Raw genomic sequence first — 21,503 nt, forward strand, 5'->3', positions numbered from 1 at the left:
ACAAGCGGTTCTAATTATTCCTCCAGGAATGGCTGCCCTCGGTGCACCGGGCGTGCGATATTGTAACATGGCGTGGCCGCGGCCCGAAGGAGTCACTGACTTCTTGAGGCGGACTCAGCGGGCGGACTCAGCGGAGCGTGCCCTAGGCTCGCGCGCGCGCCCTCTCCGCGGCCGGTGGAAATTAAAGAAATTAATAAAACAAAGACACGGCGGACGGGGCACGGAGAACACGGGAAACCATTAGCTGCTCGACAACACGTACCGTGCGGCACGGCGGCCCGGCTATCCTTCGGCAGGGGCAGGCGCGGGGTCATGTCGCGGCACATCAGGTGCACCAGCACCAACCGGCCTTGCATCCGCTGGCGCAGTTCCGGTTCCCCGAGCCACTGCAGGTAGATGCGGCCCTCGTCGCGGAACAACCGGAACGGGACGTCCGTGTCGAGCGGGTTGCGCAGCTCGGCCCACCCCTTCGTCGTGAGGTATTGGGCGGCCGACACCGCACACATCGGCATTTTGACGCCTGCAAAGAGAGAGAGAAAAGACAGGGGATTTAATGGCCATGTTCAGACTGTTACGATTCGCTGTAGTACATTGAGTTGCGCTAGAACTAGGGTTCGTTCCTAGGCCGAAACTCGGCTCCGGTGGTTAGCGTTCCTTGGAAAGTGCCGCAATTTTTAAAACATTAATAATAATATGTTGTTTGTTTAATAGTTTCTCTCACGTTCAGAAGTTTGAAGTAGTCCCTGTGGAGCCGAACCAGTTAATGTTCAGTTATCGTGAATTGTAACATACCTTTAATTTGGGTAAATCAAGCTTCGCAAACGATTTATCTACTTAATTAATTTATTTTATCTGTTAAAACGGTCATAGCTGTATTATCACCAACTTCAACTCCTTTCACATCAGTTCCTGTTAGTCGATATAGCGTCGACGGAAGCTCTAAAAATAATTCACTTTATTATGCTTAAAGTCACCAACTTTCACTTAATAACGACCATGTTTGGAACTTTCAAACGAAAGACTCATTTTGGAGATAATTTTATACGGGTGACATCTTCTCTCCGACATTCACTCTCTCTCTCTCTCAAGGTGTCTTTAAAGTATCTCAAGGTATCCAGCCTTATCGTAGTGGCCACACTAATGAAAGAATCATTATCATAAATCAGCGTTCCCAAGTACTTTTAGGAAGAAAGGCAACATTTGGTGTGCGCATGTTGACCTAGCCCCTGGCCGTCGTTGATACCGAAGTGCCCGAAAGGACAGATGTTAAAGGTTGATTAGCCCCCGAAAGGCCACAAAGTAAACACTGTCTTGAGGTGACTGGAACCCGCGCCGCCATTCGGTGAATGTTTGCAACCATTCCGCTCGTTCGTATCAATCTCTTTAGCATAAATCCAACAGACTGCGCCGGCTCTGCACAGGACGAATACGCATGATAAAGTGAAAACTTCCCAATGGCCCAATAATTGAAAAAAAAAAATCCGAACACATCAACTCGTTAGCGTCACCGCCGTTCCGAGTGTAAGTTTATGGCACGTCTTCCCGCGCGGACATTATTCGGCAGCGCAATAAAAATGGCGAAAGCACTTTCAAAGTAATGCCATACAACACAAAACGTGCGAACCCGGTCCCTCAGGTGCCCAGAACGCTCCCAACGGCCGCGTTTAGTGAGCGCAACATTGCGCTGGTTCCGGCCCGAAAGGAATGTTGATTCTGCGAACGGCGAGCTTCCTTGTCGAGAATGTGCGCTCCTTTCTTCGGGAGCGCTGCGTTCACTTTCACGCGCAAAACGCAGTGCGCTAGCGCACTGCGTTTGTTATCCGTTTTATGTGACCAATTTACGCCACGACCACGCCGATGACAGAGCCAATGAGGGCCGGTCATTTCGAACAGATTTCATTACGCCCGGGCCCACAGGCCGAACAGGTTTTTAAATTCCGAGAAATGATTTGGAAACAATTTTAGTGTTTCCGTTAACGGCTGAGAGTGGGATTTTAGTTGGGGAGTTGACCGACCCGGTAAATCCTTAAACCTGTTCGAGCCCGGGAGCCTTGCTGATCCTGTCCCTCAATCGTGGGTTCAATTTTGGAATTTTGTCGCACCTTTCCAAATACCGTTAGTGTGCGAAGGCTACGCTACGCACCCCAAAAGAATTCGGCTTCATGAAGGGGTCCAAGAAATGTGCGTCAATTCCTGCGTCATACATTTGCTCTTCCAAGAAAGCGCTCATCAGCGCACGCACCGGTACGGCACCGGGAGTTGAAGTCTTGATTCCGCGCGGCCCGTCGAGTGTCATCCACTTCAGGGTGTAGCCATTGTCGGGCCGGATCGATTGCGTGGCGCGAAGCTGCTCGAGAGTCGTATCCCTTTCCAGTGGAAACCCCTCTTCTGGGCGTCCAGCCGGAAAAGGCCAGTGAGGCCGTCCGGTGAGGACCGCGGCCCATTGATGCGCCAATCAAACAAACAAACAACAACGGGCCACGTCAGCGTCCTCGAGCCGACGGGAACACGCGCTGTGCGATGATTACAAGCATCAGCATGATTATTGCTATTATGACCCTTCAACGGGGCTACGTTGTTATTATTTTATTAGTCGCCGATCGGTCGTTCCCGTTTCGGTCGGTCTCGGCCCCGGGACGCATGTCGTCCGGGGCCGCTTTGTTTCGTGAGCTCGAAGAGGATGGCTCCAAAGAGCCCTCGAACGGGCTGATTTGCATTTGAGAGGCGTTGTGGGCTTTATGTTCTCCGGGCAGGTGCGCACTTTCGCCCGGGATCTCCCGATCAAACCTGATTAAGAAATCGACCCAGGAGAATTGGTCCCATCAGGATCACCTACCTACCGGCTGCGGGCTCCGGTTAGGCTCCGTTTTACATATGAAAGCCCACGAAGAAGCCAGTTGATCGGCCTGCCGAGATTTGATTCGATTTTCTAGCTCCATTGTGATGTAGATCAACGAGCCGGACGATACAATCGTGAGCCATCTTTCCTAGGGGGACAGTAAAATCCCAAAGAACAATAAAATTCCAGATCACTCCAAAGCTTCTAACCCAGACGCCCAGGGCACCAGGGTTGGAAAATCAATTTCGGTCACATTTTCAGCTGCCAACCATCAGCCATGTGGCCAGTGGCTGCTAATGCTTCGCGGACTTCTTTCGACATTAATCATGCAAAAACCCAGCGAATGTTTGACGTGTTTGCCAAGCCACCACTCTCCAGCGCGGACCGGGTGACGTGTTTTACGTGAGCTAATTTGCTTCACAATAACGTTGGCCCCGCCTCGCAGGCTTTCCACTCCGCTTCCCTGAAAAACCAATCTACTCCGGCTAAAGAAAGGGATCTAATTTACATTTCGTTACGCGGCGAAATATCGTCGCCGTCCGTAGCAAAGAAAACAACTGTTTCGGAGCCGGGAACGCCCGAAAAAACCGATCGAGCTAATTCGATCCGATCGCTCGCCACGTGTTTGCCGTTACCGCTGGTTGCCAAAAGATCCCCGGCCGCGGCTAATTTATGGTAGGCCGCAAACAGAAAACAGAACAGTCGAAGACCATTCAAACTATTTACGACCTTTATTGATGTTTTCGTTTTATGAGCGCCAACCCGGGCCACAGCGTTCGTTTATGAGGAATGAATAAATTTTTGACCAATGGATCCTTCCAGGTGCGAGTGCGTTGAGCATTACGGGGCCCGCAAAGTGATGGCTAAAACTGGCGAAGCCTGCCAGGTGCAGAAAACCTCTAAAACGGTTAATAAAAAAGGTCTGACACGGCTGGCTGGCTGCACGGACGCCAAGTGCCATTTGCATAATCCTGTAAATTTGTTTCACGCTGACCAGTTGTTGGTGCAACAAGTCCTAGCGCCAGGCGGATGTGGGTTTCTCTAAGATTCACGATAATTAGAGAAACCGATGATCCGACACATCGTAAACAAAATTGTTTGCAATCAATAAAATTGTGTTCCAAAATTCTGGTTCCATCGATTAATTATTGATGTAGTTTTCAGTCCATATAATGACTTCGTAAAGTTTGTTGCAGTGTCTCATTTTATTATGAGAGAAAGAAGGCTAATGTTTCATGTACGATGCAATCCAACGCATGTCGACACATTCGAAATTGTCCACATTCTATGCACTCCACGGCGCGAGCTAAACGTTCTGGTGGCCTTCGCCTAAATGATGCTTCTGGCGGTCAACAGCCACTAACAGAACAAAAGAAGAAAAAAATGGCCGTGCACACAGTTAATGACGCATAATGACGGTCAATTTTGGATTGTTCTGTCGCCATGTCGCCAACTCTCTCTCTCTCGGCTGCTGACTGTTGCCACACGTCCCACCTAACAACCCATTTCGCGACCGGCTGCCGTTAACAGTGGACCGTCCTGTGCATTTATCGCGCAACACGGCCCGCCGCCTAGGCTACTGACCTGCCTAGATGGGGTCGTGGTCGGGAGCAATCCCCGGGTAGGCCTGGTCGGCTCCAGCTCATATTTCGGGGCCACTTGCGCTCAGCAGTGCATCAAGCTAAATGCCGCATCCGAAACGGTACAGAACATGCGCACGGGTCCACGCGGATCGCACAATGTTCTCGAGTGGCTCGGAACGTGTTCCAAGTGCTTGCCACCGGTGGCAGCACTCCGGGGCTACCGAAAGGCAAACAACTGGCCACACACGGGCACACAGTGGTCAGAAGCGCAAATTGCATCCGTCGCGCCGTTGAGCGAAAAGGGCACGAACCCTGCACCAAGGCTATATTACACGGCTTGCGCTTAATGTGGAGCGTTAGAGTCGAGGAAAAATTCGTACGGATCGGAAAGCGATCGGAGCAAAAAAAAGAAACCACTCGACCGAGAGTTGTTAAATAATGGTGGCAAGAAACAGGTGCTGCCCAGGAGGATCCTTCTCCGGGTCAGGTGGCCCGAGACCCGAGTTTTTCTGGCTCCGAACGGAGCTTGCTCATCCGAAGGCCCCGGACACACCCGGAGGGCCAGCCTGGCTAAGTAATTGTTTGCTAAATTAAAGTCAAGAGCCGCGAAGTGTAGATCGTTTTCTTGGCCGTGGACGGTGAGCTACCAGAACGTAGGGACGAAAACTTACCGGGAAATCCAATCTCGCGGCTCGGATGAACGATTTGGCCACGGTGGGGCAAAAAGACGAACGGTATCTTCTCCGCGCTGGAACCGCTGATGAACGGCGCTAGAGTGCACTCTGCCGAGCAAGAAGAAGAGCAAGAAAAGGAAGAAAAAGAAAGAAAAAACGGGTGAGACGGGTCAAATTGAATTATTTAGTCAAACGGAGGAAAACAACAACGGTGGAAAACTGCCGACGGTGGTGGGCCGACCTCAAAAGCCAAGCCAAGCAAACAAACAGATGGGAAAAGTGGTTGGAAAATAAAAGTGTGGCACAGGTTTTTTTTTCAGCTCAGCGCGCCCATTAGCACCGTTTACGGAAGCAGGGGCCGGTTTGTGGGTCGACGATTGAAAATGTTGAAGTCACCCAGATCGCCGCGGAAAATCGCCTCGGACCGCCCGAGAACAAACAAAGTCGACACAACAAACAACAGGCGAATGGAGAGCGCACTTGAGCAAGATGCGAGCTGGACGACAGCTGCTTTTGGGTTACTCAATACTTTAAAGTCACCGAGAAACGGTTAAATGTTGGAATATCAAGCGATGTATTTTTGAAGGAGCCTTCAACATAATTTTGAACTCTTCTATAATGTTGCCAATTTATATCATACGATAAGACCTATTTCTAAATATTTCCTTTTGTGTGTTTGGTCTCGAGTCGTCCTTTTACTCAACTAGGCATTGACGTTTATCAGCGAATTGTTCGACAGGGCCTACTGTTGCTGTGAAGTTCGAGTTGATAGCGGCACCAACGGCACTAGGAGCAGTGCTTCTGAATCCATGTAGTATTTGCGACCGTTTGCGGCCCACAGACGAAGAGGATATTGGGTTATTAGCTGACATGTTTGTCAAACCCATTCGTTGACTTTCCCTTTCCGGAGGTCGCCCAAAATCCCATCTAAAAGCCACCCGAAACCGTTGCCGTGGCCGCGGCCCCAAATCCCGGAAGCAGCCGTTGAGAGCTCGTTTGACTGATGAAAAGAAATGAGATGCAGATACGTATTTCCATTTTTTCCCATCCCTTTCATCCTCTCTCTCTCCCCCCCAATGGCTCCGGGCTGTGGGTGAGTCGCAGATGAGCTCTTCAAACTCATCAAGAAGAGACAGAGAGAGAGAGAGAGAGAGAGAGAGAGAGGAAGAGAGAAACGATTGAAGTGCATGACAATCGAGCTACCGGGTCCGTTAGCATCAGAATGGTACGTTACTGGATTCCAGCACCCCTCCCCGGGGGGCCCTAGCCGCTTGGCCACCCCATTCGGTGGGAACCGATTTTCCCACACAAATTTGTTGCAAAAGGGCCAACAGGAAGGGAGCGCCAGCCGCCGGGCCGGGTGGGGTTTGAAAAGTGGAAGTTAAATCAACAGAAATGATGAGCAGAATAAAATGTTCAATGTAAACTAGCCGCTTGCGTTCGGCCGACGTCGCGTGGCGGGGCTGGCGGGAGTTATGCTTTGTGAGGATCAACCCACGATCACGCCACGGTGGGCCGCCTAACGCGAAGCAGATCGTGTTGCGCTGCGCATCTCGGATGCCCCGACCAGCAACGGTTCAGCGGTATTCCGTTCCGTCCGGGAATCTTCCCGATCCCCGTGGACCGATTTTAACCCGAGCTATTTCGCCGCGGGGCCACACCATCCGGTCGGGGATTTCGATGCGCTTCACGGTGCATTTGGCGCCGGCGAAGACGACGAACCCCCCCCGTGAGGAGCGTGAAGCGACCGGAAAGCGAGAAGTTCTCAGCCGCCACACGGTACGGTTCGGGTGAGATTATTGTTTGCATACCCACTTCGGCACCACCATTCCCTCCCCTCTGGGGATCACCGACGTCTGGCGGGTCTGGCGATCGATGGCGGCTTCATTTTCGCAAATCATCGGCCTTTGACCTCCGATCGAACCCAACCCCCAGGGCTGGCTGGGTTTCGGAAAGACCGTTGTGAAAGTGGCCCCAACCATCACTCAAGGCGGGGACCTCGCATCCGATTGTCAACGGATGTTATGCGAAAAGCCGGCGCAACATACGATTGGCTGCCAAAACGGTGGGTTTGTTTTGGATATTGTTTGAGCTTATGTTTGGTAGCGGAAAATGAAAGTAAAGAAAGGGAAACGCCTACCGGAGACGGATTTTGGAGCACCACCCCGGGGGGTATTTTGGAGCAATTGGCCACAGACAGGAATTAGGAATGGCAATATGACTTTCTATAATTTATGACTAGACTTTATTTGTGAATAGAAATATTATTATGATCATTTGGCTGTTGCATTTGGCTGTTGCATTTGGCTTTTAGATGCTAAAGCCATACTGATTTCATTGGAAATTTTACCATTAGCCAGAATTGTTATTCGGCTAACTATTAGTTTTCCAAATGATTTTCAAAAAAAAATACCTCATTTGATCATAGACTCATTATTACATTGCAATATTGGATTTACTTCAACAGTTTTCTCTTTCAGCTTCGTTTGATTTTGATCTTCTCCGAAAAGGGATTCAATTAGTTGCTTAATCTAATTTTATGCAAAAGATACCACCTAAGGTACACTTTTCAGTTGGTTATACCAAAATTATTTGATACTACTTAAAATAGATTGAGCGCAAAACAGAGCTAAACATGTTTGTGAAGGCATCCAGAGAGAACAAACCACGGGAAACATCATCAAATTTGCAAACATAAACACATTCGTAGACCCTCAATTACGATTCTTCTGACAATTTAGAAACAACGAAAGAATTTCATTTGACAGTTTTGTACCCTTAAAATATTCAAAGGTACATCACATATTACATTCCAAACGATGATTGTTTTGAATGGTTGTTTTTGATGCTTGCTTCGTTGGTTTCAACAATCTCTCGTTTCATTCACACTGACCCAAATCATGAACAACTTTTTCTTAATTTAATTCATACCATCTTAAAGTGTGAATGATCAATGTGATGTGTCAATGATCTGAATTTGCGCCACCCCAGCGCAGAAAAGTAACGTTCGAGGTTTTACTTTCGCCATCGCCTGCAATAATCACACCAATTCGGAGCTTCTGCTCGCTCAATTTCTATCATTTGCACCGTTTGCTATTAATTTCCAAAACAAACCATAAACTTTCCACCCCATTTGCCGGACCGTCGGCGCTGGTAACCCTCCTTTGCGGAGCTAATCGACGGCCTAATTTTGTCGCCTTTTCCTTGCCACGGCCAAAACACAATCCCATCCGTTGACAGTCGCCGGCAAGCACTTTCATTAAAACCACCCCAATAACGGCTCGACCATAACCTTCAACTTCGCAAAAGGCTGGACCCGCTTGGCTGGATGGGGGCCTTACATTTCGTACTTCATAAACAATGGCGGTCCAATGGCGCCAATCTTCTAAACAACGCACTACTCAACGCGGTTCGCGGTGGGTTTTTTGGTGGAAAAATTGGCGGTGCCTGGATTAATCAACGAATCTAGGCAAAAGAAAGCGTAGACCAGTAGTGGCTCGGTGGGGCCCAAATCTCATTTACTTGCCGCTCGCCGGCAACAAGGTTTTGCGCTCGCTTTAATGAACATTGCCAAAGAACCGCTAGGTCCGGCGGGCGATCCGGTGAGCATTCCGGGCGAGCCTTATGAGTTGGCGAACGTCGGCACACAAGGAAGATGCTGCACTCGGCAGGGGCTTAACATGCGGGCCCGCCGCAGAGCGAAATGGGGAAACATGCGCCGAATTTACGCTTCTCTGCATAATTAAACCGTGTAGGGTTCGCGCCGTAGCTCGCCGGCCAATACATATACAAAAACACACACATCCAGACAGCCTGAGCTAGTGAGTCTTGCGAGAAACCGATTCGAAACTGGGCTAGTCCGGCTGGCCCCGAAACAAAATATCTCTCCCCGCCAAACCGCCTTCGCTGCTTCTGTTTTGGTGGCTCCGACGAGCATCAATCGGTTGGCGATGTCGATTTTCGGTGCAACCGCATTCCAGTTCCAGTGAAATTAAATTACCCTCAAATAATAGTCCGAGCACGGCATGCCTTTTTGGGTGACGCTCGTCGATTGCTGCTGACCCAATTTTATCACGACAATACTCTATGTTTGTTTGTCAAATCCAGTCAAACCAGAGCACGGTGCAGGTACCTTACCGGCGCACCACAATTGTGGCCCTCCCCAGCCCAGTCGTAATTGTCGGGAAATGTAGTTCATTCGATTTCATTTTCAATTCGTCCATCTTAGTTGGGGGCAATTTGGGGCCGGCCGGCCCGACCAAAAACATTCACAACCGTCCCGGGGGGGTAATAATCATCCGCTGGGCGTTTGAAATCGTGGTTTCCGTCCGCACTCTCCGTCCCATAACTGGTTAATCATCTGTTGGCCGTTGGTGACTGCGACGCCCTGGACCGGCGCGAAACATATGGCCATTCGCAACAACCATTATAAATTCACACTCTAAACGGTGGTTCGGGTAATGAATGTTTTCTCATGACCCGGCCCCGGCTCCGAACAGCTCCCTCTTTCTCTCTCTCTCTCTCTCTCTCTGGTGGATGAGTCGGCTTTTTCGGGCCCCGGATTTGCTGACCGAAAGCCTCTCGAAGCAATGGCATCTTTCGACATGAGAGAGGCACCGGAAAAAAAACCACGCAAATCGATGCCAGAGCATCTGGCAATCGTTAGCGTGGCGTTTAGTGTACGGCGACCGGACCCGGTATGTTGCGGCGCCAGCATAGGCGTCGGGCCACGAACGAAAAAAGGGGGCCGAAACTTCCTTTGTTCCCGATCACACAGGCACAGACACCGTTTCGAGTGGCTCCTGAAGCAGTGCTCCAAGATCACTCCGGGATCACTCGCAATGATCGCCCCAAGAATCCTCCGGCAACTTCACCTTTTACGGGGTGCGGTTCTGGCTGGGTCTGAGTCACACACAATCGGCACTGATCGATTTAATAAACGTGTGAAACATTAAAGTATCAACCGCGGGCCCCGGAATCTCGCCCGGAACCACTTACCCGCAACCCGAGAGGGCCCGCCCGAGGGCCTGCTGAACTCCCGACGGCTTCTAATGAACACCGGTTTACACGTTTTTGAAGCCAGCCGCGGCCGTTGGGAACCTGATGCGCTTGCGGTCCAGGTGATTGCCGGTTTTGGAGTGCCACGAACATATCGGCGTCGCCGCCGCCTGATCGACCCAAACCAAGCGTCTGCAGCTAACAAGGCATAATTTAGGCTTCCCTCTGGGGCCCTCTCGTATGGGGTCGGTCCATCAACCGGGTCCGGGCCGGACGAGATCGGCAGGAAGACGCGCTTGACGCCTGGCTGAGAAGTGGCAGTGTAATTGGAGCATATTGTCTCACATCATTAGCGAGCCGACACACGGGGCCGGGCCGGGCCCGATTGATTGCCGGGCGAGAAAGCACCTGCCGTGGTCGATCAGGTTCTGTGCGATCGACAGGTTCTTCTTCGGACGACGCCCGGCATGGGACGGAGAAGCATGATTTATCGATCCCAACTTAGCGTCTAATAAAACTATTTGCTAAGCAATTTGAGCCTTTAATGAGCATAACGGGACGCAACGGTGCTCATACGCGGTGTGTTCTGGGGGTCAAGTTCTTTCACCTGCTGTGAAGTGTGCTGTTCACTGACGGCTAAAAAGCGACGACTAACTTGAGGTACTCACCGCTTCGGGTAAGCATTGCGTCAATTATCTTCCTATCTTGGGAAGGAAAAGTTTCTTTTTTTTCTGTTTCTCCACGAGTTTTCTTTTCTTCTCGGGCTTTGGTAAAAATTTTATAAGCTTTAAATTGTAATTAGAAAAATGTTGTATTTTGAGCGAAAATGAATGGCAACTTCTGTAGGCCACACATTAAATTACCTGTTTAGGAAATTATTGGATTCAATTTAAAATGTCATTATCATGACTTTAGTAAGAACTTTTAACTTTTTAGGAAGAGTTTTTGGAAGTACTCAACGTTCTCATTGATCTGCTACATTTTCAAACATGATAAGTCTGGGCGGTTGGGCATACATCTTCAAGATCACCCTGAAGAGGTTCTAACAATCGACTTTCAACTGCCACCAATGATTCAACTAAAAAGTAAAATCTAGAGTTACTGCATTTGTACTTCTTTCATTAAAAAAACTGCCCCATCGTCTCCCTTTCTTGAGACTTTTGGGCCAACATACTCCATATAAGGTTCCTAGAGAAGTCTCCGCCCCACTCCGAACGTCATCGGGTGACCGTGGGTCATAATTTAAACTCGGCCCACTCGACGCAGGACTAATTAGCCAAGAGGATCACAATTTCCACGCCACCAGCCAACGGTGTGCAGGAAGCGGGCGACATGCAGGCGACATGCAAATGCTACGCACGGCTTCACGGGGCCACGGCAAGCATCCATTTCCCCGACACCGCCCAGGCCCCGTCAATCAGACACGACATCCGCCAGGAAAAGTTCCATTTATCATCGGCACAGTTATGCGCGAGACGCGAGAAGGACCTCGGACCTCGTCTTCCGGAGAGAGCTCAGCGCCATGGGGCCGCCCCATTTGCATCGGGAGATGTCTGGTCGCTGCAGGAATGCACTCAACCAGCGGGAGGGTGTCCAACAAACCTCCCCGTGTGCCTGTGTGTGCGCTGAGCTGTAAAAATCAATTTCTTGTTCGCCCCAGAACACGTACCACGCGATTGTGTTCGCGCATCGCCAAGATAACGCGCATCGGCGCGGATTATTGTGTGAGGAGCGCAGTGTAAACAGGCCGCCTGGCTGGTCCAGCAGGACCACTGCAGTCCGGAGCTGCAGTTACGGGGCACTGGTGCACTGGATTATGGGCAATTATCTGCATACGCTACGAGCAACAACGCTCCGTGCGCATCGTCTCCGCAGCGGAAGAAAGCGGACCACGTACCAGATGAGGTAACCACGTCACAGGGACCCCAGGACGATGCGATCGCATTTGTTGCCCCTCTTTATGCTGATCGCCATAAACTGGATTAACACATCGCGATCGTGCGGGATGATCTTGCTCCCCTGAAGAACCCTCCCCTTCCCCATGGCTGGCGATCGTTCGACTATCCGGAGGAGGCTCCCTGTGGCCTATCCGCCGACGGGGGCCAGTAGAGAAAAGGGCCGTCTAATAAAATAGCCACTTTACACGCATCATTTTCCAATAAACAACGCCAGCCGCCATCTCCGCGTTCGACGGGGAACCGTTTTGTTCGCTGCTCCAGGATCCTGGAGTTGGACACTCGATTGGCAATGCCCGTTTTTGCTACATTTTAATGCCCCAGGTGCACCGCTTCGCTCGTATGGATTCGCCCTTCAAAAAAACTGGAACGTTACGGTAACCGGGCGGTCAGCCGGTCAACTTCTGCAGCGGGAGCACCCTGATCGAGGCCATTTACGAGCGCATTAACAACGCAAATCGATCCCCTTTCGGGACCGCGTGGCTATCTCGTGATCGAGTGATATAAATAGTGTTTGTCTAGGTGGCCGAGTGGCCGAAAATAATGGCACATTGGCATGCCAGCCGCGTACGCCATCGCAACCGATGCGGCAAATGTCGTGTAGTTATGCAGCAGCCACAGCCACAGGGAAGTGGATCGAATTTCAAAGTCAAAGCAGAGACATTGCGTGGGGTTCAACAACATGGCCAACCAGGGGGCCATGCAACGCTGTTGCTGCCATTTGCAATGTTGGCGGGAAGCTAGGTGGGTTCGGAGTGGCCACCGCCGCCTACATCAATGCGCCCTCGGTGCTACACTTTTAGCACATTAGCCTTCGAAACGCAAATATTTATCCTTGACCGTGGTGCGGCGGCAGCATAATGTGGATCGATCGCGACGCGATTGCCGTCGGCCGTCGTTGGTGTTTTGTTACGCGGCTCGACCAGGATCGGCCATTGGGTTGGCCTTAGAGTCTGTCTCCTTAAGGTTCATGAGCAATTGTTTTCGAAGTTTGCCGAGGTGATTTTATTTATTTTAATATATTCAATATTACTACATTAAACAGAATCGCTTTATTGTAATAAGGGTCTGAAAACTATCAAATAATTTGTTGGAAAAAAGGATAAAGGTCCAATGTGTTTAGTAACATGAACATTTCTTTGTTGACTTTTGGAGAAATTCCAAGTACCCAAACCCCGATGAGGCTGAATCACTTTCGGGGCGACCTAATTTTATCCCCGACAGAACGGTTGGCTACCCTGAACTTAATGTGGCCCTTTAATGAAGAAACGAACATCGCTAATCTGCATACGCCGACCACTAATGGCGTGTAGTGGCGCGGTCGCGCCAACAAATGTACGTTCTACTTCTCAACAACCAGGAAGCGAAAAGGGACACTCTTCGCAACGGCGCGGACACGAGCCAAACATTAAGACCACAAACCCCCAACAGGGGCAACCTGCTTATGTTTGCAACAGTTGATCGTCTGCTGATCGGCAACCGATCGGCGTGCCGATTGTTAGACTTGCGATTGAAGAAAGGAAAACATTGACTCGCTTGGGTTGATCATAACGCCCATAAATTGTTGTGCGAAGTGTGCCGCGAGGTTCCGAGCGTTTACCGTCTATTTGCTTAACCGTTTCCACTCTCCGTTTGCGGAAGGGTGCAGAAAATCAATGGTGACCGCAATGTTGCGATCGATTACATCGAAAGCCCCAACAGTATCGGTTTCCCGGGGCGGGCGGCTCGGAAGAAACATGAGAGCAAACAATTGCAGGATGTAATTACGGCACCGCTTAGGGTGCCGTGTGAAAAGTAACAGCACACCTTTGACATACTTCTTTCCCGATCGACGGAGCGGGCTTCAGCTTCGGCTTAGCCCCCAATCTTCAACATTCCAAGCGGCTGATGGTGACATTTACGTAAGATAAATAGTCACAATTTCATTAGAATAACAATAAACCTACCGGTCCAGTTCATTTTCTCCAAATTTCCACCCATAACATAAACTCGCCCATTGTCCGGCTCGTTTCGTTAACCGAATGCGGATTAATGGTGGGGCTCGGGAGCGTCTTTGAAGCTGTTACAAGCTGCCGAAATTATGGCAGCCGAAACTCCCGGCGATTGCGGCGATTAACAAACACGCTTTTATTGGACGCCCCGGCAGGGCCACAATTTGTCCCTACGGCCAACGACGACGAGAGAGTTGATCCGACGAACCGGCCAGCACTGTCCGCTAACTGCCGCTTAACGATCCGACGATGGCTTTACGGCGTGTGTGATTCACACATTAGTGAGAACCCGAACCCAAACTTTCCAACCATTGTTTAATCACAGTCGACGAAGGTGTTGACCAAAACGTCTCAATCTTCCCCGAGGCGTGTCCTCGGGGCCGAATGCTTGGGACGATGAAACGGTCCTATTTCCCTGTTTGCCAACCGAAAACATTAACCGAAACCATTTAAACGGCTTCAGTTCGAATCGATTATTTATACATCAACGTGGCGAAATCTGGCAGGGAAATTTATTCCGACCCCACTCGGGATGAGATGTGGTGCTAATGACGGGTGCATAACACCACCGAGTGAGCGCGTGCCTCAGTCGGGCAAACATGTGATTAGCCGCATCCGGCACGGCGGCCAGCAACTAATTACCATACCGAGGTGCACTACATTGCAAACGGTCCTGATCGATGGGTTCGGTCGGTGGAAGTCGTGCCCATTGACAGGGCAGACCCAATGCGCGGTCCCCCTTGACAGGTTCAGCTTCCGACTCGACCGTCTTCGGCTTGGGCGCTTTCGCAAATTGATTGATATCAACGGGCAGCAGCCTGTTTAAAGTGAGCCGCTTTCCGCCACCACACGGCTTAATCACGTAGATCACCGGGGGCCGGTCTCGGGGCCTCTGATTGACGTTCAGCGCAGTGTAATGGTGGTCTGGCTGAGCCGACGGTGAACTTGAAGCCGTAACTGACCGATTGCAGCTGCGATTCATTCAACAGCCAGACAGACGTCCCGGCCACGGTGGGTTCAGCGCATTTCCCACTTCCCGGGCAATTATGGACACGCGATCGATGCGGTCGATCGCGGTCCGTCTCAGGGGCGCGTTCCGGTCCACGATCGATCGGCCCCACGTCTAGGGTCCGTCTTCTTGCGTCTAATTTATATGTTTTACAGCCGGTGCGCACCGTAATGCCCACTTAGCGCAAAGCAAACGTCAGCGTTCTAGATCAACACCGATCGCGGGTGGGGGTCCAGCACCTCTCGCGAGGCTCTTTCAAACGTCCATCAACACCGGCGGCGAAAGGCTTAATAAATTGAATTCATTAGAGCGAAAGAGAGGCAGCACCGTCCAGAACGCATCGCTCCAGTGAATCTTTGGGGGGTGCGTGAGCGTAACGTCCAGTTCCAAGGCCCGAGGAGAAGAACAACCCGATGACGTCAGCACAGTGGAAAGTGGCAGTGAAATGTCCAAAGGTGGACCCGCGTAGCGTAATGGGGCAGGTTGCTTCTGTTGCCCAATGGAACCGTGATCTGTCTGGTGGCCATCGCAGCACCGGCGCTCAATTATCCGTGTAGCCCGGTAGTCTGATCGATCGGTGTGATGTTTGAGTAACGCCGTCTCGGTTGAAACTCGGCCGAATGATTGTGCAAGAAATCGAGTGCGCCTCTGATCGCGATCGTGGTCAGGTCGCGAATGGCACGAAGTCATGAAGTCATCCTCGCGAGCCGTAAAGCGTCCCATTACGATTAAAGACCCGTGTTTATATCACCGGGCGCTCTGCGATGACAACACAGAACTACAAAACGGCCACTAAACGGAGGACGGCCCACTCGGGGCCACCTGGGGCCGCCTCCCGTTTGAATCGACGTAGACCTGGCGCAACTTATCGGTGGAAAGCAATTGGCTCTAATTTATGGTCCCAAATTACCCAGCGTCTAACCCGGGGACACTCTATCTCGCCTTCGGTCGCTTGCCAATCGCACCTCACCGATCGGTAGGCCGACGCACTGCTCGGAGGTGTTAGAAGACAATAAATCTTGTGTTAAAATAAAGCCATCACAGGGCTGCCGGGCGATTCCACGGCGGTATCAGCGTCCACCTATCAGGTTCTAATGCAAAGTGCTCGCTATCTGCGCACGGGCGTAGAATTTTGCGCGTTAGAAAGGCACCCTGCCTGAGGCTAGGGTGCGAATAAATCTATGATAATAAGAAATGTTACCGGACGGAGAACACGCAGCGCAGAAAAGGCACTCAACTATCTCGACAGCACCTCAGCGCAGGGTCGTCGATAGCGTCCTGTAGGGAGGCCGGCCTCTAATCCCCGAGCCGGAGCGTGTGGGGCATATCATAATTCATATCCCGCAAGACGATGGTCAAGACATGCCCGAGGTGAATGGGCAGTGCCCGCAAGTACCCACTCGATCCTGGTGTGCATCCATCCAGGCTGCCGGCGCGGTGGATCGGCTCGCTCAGCTAGGTCATGGGATGCGCCGGTGCGTATAATGCCTTGTATATTATCTCAATTAATAAATTTTCCAGCCAAGTGACAAGAGGAAATTTATAAAGCTTCACGTCGGACCGGATCGCACCAAGATCGCCGCACCGTCTTGCATGTGGCGTGGAATGTGGAAATGTGCTCACCCATGGGCCCGAGGATACCGAGAAGTGTTTCGGACTTTATGAGCCTTCACTTCGGCCTGCTTACATTAGAGTTCCATTCGCCGGCTGTGTGTTTCGCACACTCGAGCACCATAAAACCTATGACTCATTAGTCCGAGCAGCGATAGCGAGCTGGGCTTGAGTGGAGTCGAACGGAGAGTTGCATCACCGGGCTGAGTGGGGCTCGAATCTAACGGATCTCCGGATCGGCGGTACAACTGAAAACCATTAATTTATAGCTGGATTATCGATTGCGAATTGCGAACACGAGGTCAGGGCGAACGCAGAGCGGGCGCAGATTTGGCCGCGAAAGCGGCGAGTGTAATAAAACTGATAACATAATTAACGCAATCAGTGTTCTTATTGTTCACGTTTACGTTCAATCAGACCCGACGACCCGTGGCCCAAAAGCATCTTCTGCTGAACTCGCAGATTGCCGGCCAAATTGTGATGAGCCTTTGAGGCTTCAACAAAACGCAAACTCAACCCACCGCGCAGAAGGACTACCGCGCACACGTAGTCATTAATTACGCTAGCGAGAGGTTGTTTAAATTTGGCCCCGTAAACCTCGCGGCCCGAAGGAAGCGAAGAAAGTGTAAGAACGTTGTCTTATCGAGGGGCTGAAACCCCTCGAGCCCAAAAACCGGTGCCGGAGTTGAGTGAATTAAGCTGTGGCATTAATCCGTCACAGTTTACTTACGCTTCTGTGCACCGTGGCCATCGGTGGCCGCACTGGAACAGCTGGGGTTCTGTGTTCTGCGCGCGTGAAGATAATCCACTTACTCCGCTCGGCTCAGAGTTTCGTTCCGAGAGGTAGCGCGCTTTTTCCGTAAACCGGTCCACCGCCCGATAAAACCTCCCCGCGGGGATGTTATGGGGTAATTAATGCCATTTTGGCCAACCATTTCATTTCCCGGTACGGTACGGTGAGCGATTCGTTTCGTCACTTCGACCCAACACGCCGCGGGGCTTCTGGGCCTTCCGAAATCGGCGCTGAGCGCACGATCCGTGGCCGTGTCTTTTGCTTTTTGGCGCAGCTGCCCGCGGAGCGTCGGTTTGTGGCGTTAATCCACGGCACGGTTAACGATCCGCGTCGAGCGTCTCCAGCGCCGGGAAGAGAGCAACTTCTTTTACAACCCATTGGCATCGGCATTGTGTTGTGGTAAATGCGCTAGTTAAACGGCACATTTGGTGAGTTAACGTGCGTTGGACGGTGGCCATCGCAACGGTCCCGTGTGATGGCTTCCGCATAAATTGAAGGCAGCTGAGCATATTGCCTAGGGAGCTTTCATTTGGTTTAAGTTCTCATTTTTGCATACCCAAAAAGGTTATGTCTGTCTGTTCGTCTCATATGGAATTGAGCTCTGGTGCAAATCCGAGAGCAACAGTCGTACCAACGATAATTTTATTTGGCATTAAATATAAGCATTAAAAATGTGTTGAATTAATTCTTCAAAAAGGAAATAAATTGGTTGTTCAGCCTTTTCAAAATGTGGAATTCCAATCCGAATAATGCACTTTTGCTTCGAAGTAATTTAATTTAATTTCGAAGCAGTTTCGGAAATTTACGGCAATGCGTGGATTTCCATCTGAAGAATAACTACCATCGTGGTGCAGTGAAAAGGTTTGAAGACAAGGATTTGTAGAAATTGTTAGATGCAGACCCAACCGAAACAGAACGAAAATGGGCAGAGCCATTGAATGTGTTCCAAGCAGCAATCTTACATCGTCTAAAAGCCACGAGACCAGACCTGCGCCGTCACATTATCGCATCAATTCGGAGTCGACGAATGGGTTCCGATGAAACAAACAAACTATTGGAAAAGGAATCACAAATTTTCCTGAGTGTTGAGCAAAATGTGTAGCTAATCAAATCGCCCGAGCGAATCATACGAATTTACTGACGTTCTCCTGAAAATTATGTGTTTTCGTCATCGCACAAAACCCTGTAATTTAAACTTATAAACCTGCCAACAGAATCTGGAGCAAAATCGATTAATTCTTCATTGGACAAATGAAAATAAATCATTTCCTGATCGATACAATTATAAAGTACACGTGCTGTGCACGGTTTCGGCGCACGCTTCCTTGGCGCAGCGTAAATTGCACGGCAGCCACAGGTGCCCTATCGGGCTCGAAACCAATTGGAAGTAAATTACCGGGCGTATCAGGCGCCTGATTTAACATCGATTTGCCAGCGCCCGACAAGCGAGGTTCTGCGAGGCCGCATTTTCGCATCCAATTGGCTACGGTAGCAACATGTGGTGCCTTATGTGAAACCGCCGCAGTAGTTCCCGATCGCGTGCCGTAATGAACGCCGAGTGCGCAGGCAAACGGATGCGCACAGACTGGACAGCCGAGACTGGAGCCCCCGGTGCGGACGTGGAAGGCCCGGTTTTTCTCCACTCTCAGCAACGGAATGCAGTGACCGACGGGAATGGGCACGTGGCGGTGCATCGCTGAACCCTCTTCTCTCGGTGGGGTTTGTAATTGATTTTCCCGAACCGTTCTGGCGCGTTGCGCTCGGTAAACTTTCAATTGAAAAATCGTTGCAGCCGCGCGATCATAATCACCCTCCGCGCGGTGATGATGCTTTCCCAACGTGGCCCCAACGCTGGGACTCGAAAACTCACTGGGGTTGAAACTGATTTGACATGAACCGTGGTGCCGTGCCGTGTCGGGCTGGAATTCAAATCGCACAGCGCCGGCCGGCGAAGCAACAATTATGCTGGGCTTTGGTTGGACAGCGAGCATGATTACCATCATTACGCGGCGGAATGCTCGGCTAATTGGCTACCTACCTCTAATATCGTCCACACAGATGCCCAAATCTTCCCGGTACGTGCTCAGGTGGGGCAAACACTGGCACCTGCACTCGATGCCCGCATCCGATGACATATCTGCGAACGGGAGAGGATAAACAAATGAAAATGTGCTCCGCAAACAAACCAAAGCCAAATGCCATCTAATGATAGCCCCGTCCGGGTGCTTCGGATCGAGTAAAACAATTTCCAAACCCCAACCGGGGCAACACCTAACGGAATGTGGGCTGCCGCACGGCACACGTTTGGACACGCCACAGGTACTAATGAAACTGTCATTTTCCCCAGGCTCCGGCTCCAGCTCCGCGGGGTGATCTAGTTTTGCGGTCCGTCTCCGATTCGAATTTCCACGGCGCGACTTACCGATTTCTTTGATGTGCTCGCGGTTCGTTCCGGGCCCACCGTCGATGGGACTGCCCGCCGTCCGGTCACCACCGATCGCCAGTTCCGCCGTGCCGCTCGACAGCCCCACGCACGTATCCGTATCACATTTTTCCGATTCTGAAAGTAAGGCCGGGCGGAAATAGACATCATTTCAGACGCGTTTTACAATTAAACTCATCTCCGGTTCGGCGTGGTGTGGAAGGGTGTTGTGAAAATTAGTGCCTCCCGATGAAGTTTTATGGTGGTGATTATGGCATTTCGTGTGGGCTTCGTTTGATCCTTGGTCCGTTTTTAATTATTTTGAAAACTTCCAGCTCACCCATTTTAAATAGTTTTATTTTTGTGGAATTAAATTCTCATCCGCAAACTTTATATTCAAAGAGTGAACGGCTTTGTGAAGCAATGCTGCAGGGTTCGTATTTAGTGCCGCCTTTGCCAAGCAGCATAAATTAATTGACCCCCGACGGCACAGAAATGGATTCGAAATCAATCTACACATTCCACTTTAAGCCGATTGCGTAATGGTGGCGTCGCATGTTTGCCGGTTCGCGGAGTCGCTGTTCTAGCTGGATAAAATCAATTTCACGGCCCGCATTTTTCCCCCTCGATCGCCCGGGACACGCAATATGCCCAACGGTGACCTCGGCGTGCTAACTAGAACGGATGTGCTCCGGGCCGGGCAGCGTTGCGTGCCGATCATCGATCGCATGTGGCGATTAGCGAAATCAAAACGGCCCAAACGGAATGCGAGTGGCGCAGAAATGAGTCACTTACCGAATGTGTAGAACAGATCGCCCCGGTGCAGACGCGTCAGGTTGGAGATCCTGGCCGAGTCGGACAGCGCGCCCATCCGCTTGAACATCGGGTGCCGCCGGCTGTACTCGTCCAGCGGGCTCCGGACAGGTGTAGCTGTCGCCTCCGTCCCGATCCGACAGCTCCAGCTGGCCACGGCCAGCAGCGCCACGAACAGCAGCCACCAGCAGTCCCGGCTGTTGACCGCACACGGTGCCGCCCGGTCCGTTCGTGACGGGGAGGCATCGTAATTATCACGTCCCAGACCTCGGGCCACCAACCGGGCGGACCGACGCGCCCTAGCGACCCTCCGCCGGCGGGGTATAATCTGCGACGCCCGTGGCATCGCCTGCCGGTCGTCAGCAACCGTAATCGGCAACCCCGAGCCCGAGCATGGCCGACGGTTGATGGCTCCGTCGACGGCGATGGCGTCCTTTCGCCGGCGCCCGGGTCGATGCGGTGCGCGTTCATTCATCTACTCGAATCCACTCGAATTTCCCATCAGTCGTCGCACGGGCATCGGACGAGGCGAAGGATCTGCGGTGCTGTGGACTGTGGACCTGGAGATGGAAGAAGAAGCCACGCGAAGCCGCACTTTAATAAGGGGAGGGACACAGGAGCCAACCAATTCAAAAGGAGCAGAAATTAGCGCTTTGTGTTGCGCTTCTTCCATCGCAACTACTTCATTTCACGCAACGGTTTTGGGGCCTGGCGGAGGCACGGCTAAATGCTGTTTGGGAAGCTAATTTGGGAGGCAACCGAGCGAGGCATCCGAAACGTGGCCTCGCGACCGAGGTCAGCCGCGGGGCCAAGTT

General features: G+C 51.3%; 1 protein-coding gene across 1 annotated transcript in view; it reads right to left on the reverse strand.

Moving 5' to 3' along the window:
• LOC131215820 (uncharacterized) overlaps nt 1-21,034 on the reverse strand; it is a 35,341-nt gene extending 14,307 nt beyond the window's left edge. The window contains exons 1-5 of the mRNA XM_058210216.1: nt 20,671-21,034; nt 19,876-20,013; nt 19,492-19,590; nt 5,094-5,204; nt 263-520 (exon numbers count right to left, since the gene is read on the reverse strand). Coding sequence (XP_058066199.1) covers nt 263-520; nt 5,094-5,204; nt 19,492-19,590; nt 19,876-20,013; nt 20,671-21,034 — 970 coding nt within the window. The remainder of the gene's footprint in view (nt 1-262; nt 521-5,093; nt 5,205-19,491; nt 19,591-19,875; nt 20,014-20,670) is intronic.
• Nucleotides 21,035-21,503: the final 469 nt, after the last annotated feature.

The sequence above is a fragment of the Anopheles bellator genome, chromosome 1 (genome assembly GCF_943735745.2).
Source record: "Anopheles bellator chromosome 1, idAnoBellAS_SP24_06.2, whole genome shotgun sequence".
NCBI lineage: Eukaryota > Metazoa > Arthropoda > Insecta > Diptera > Culicidae > Anopheles > Anopheles bellator.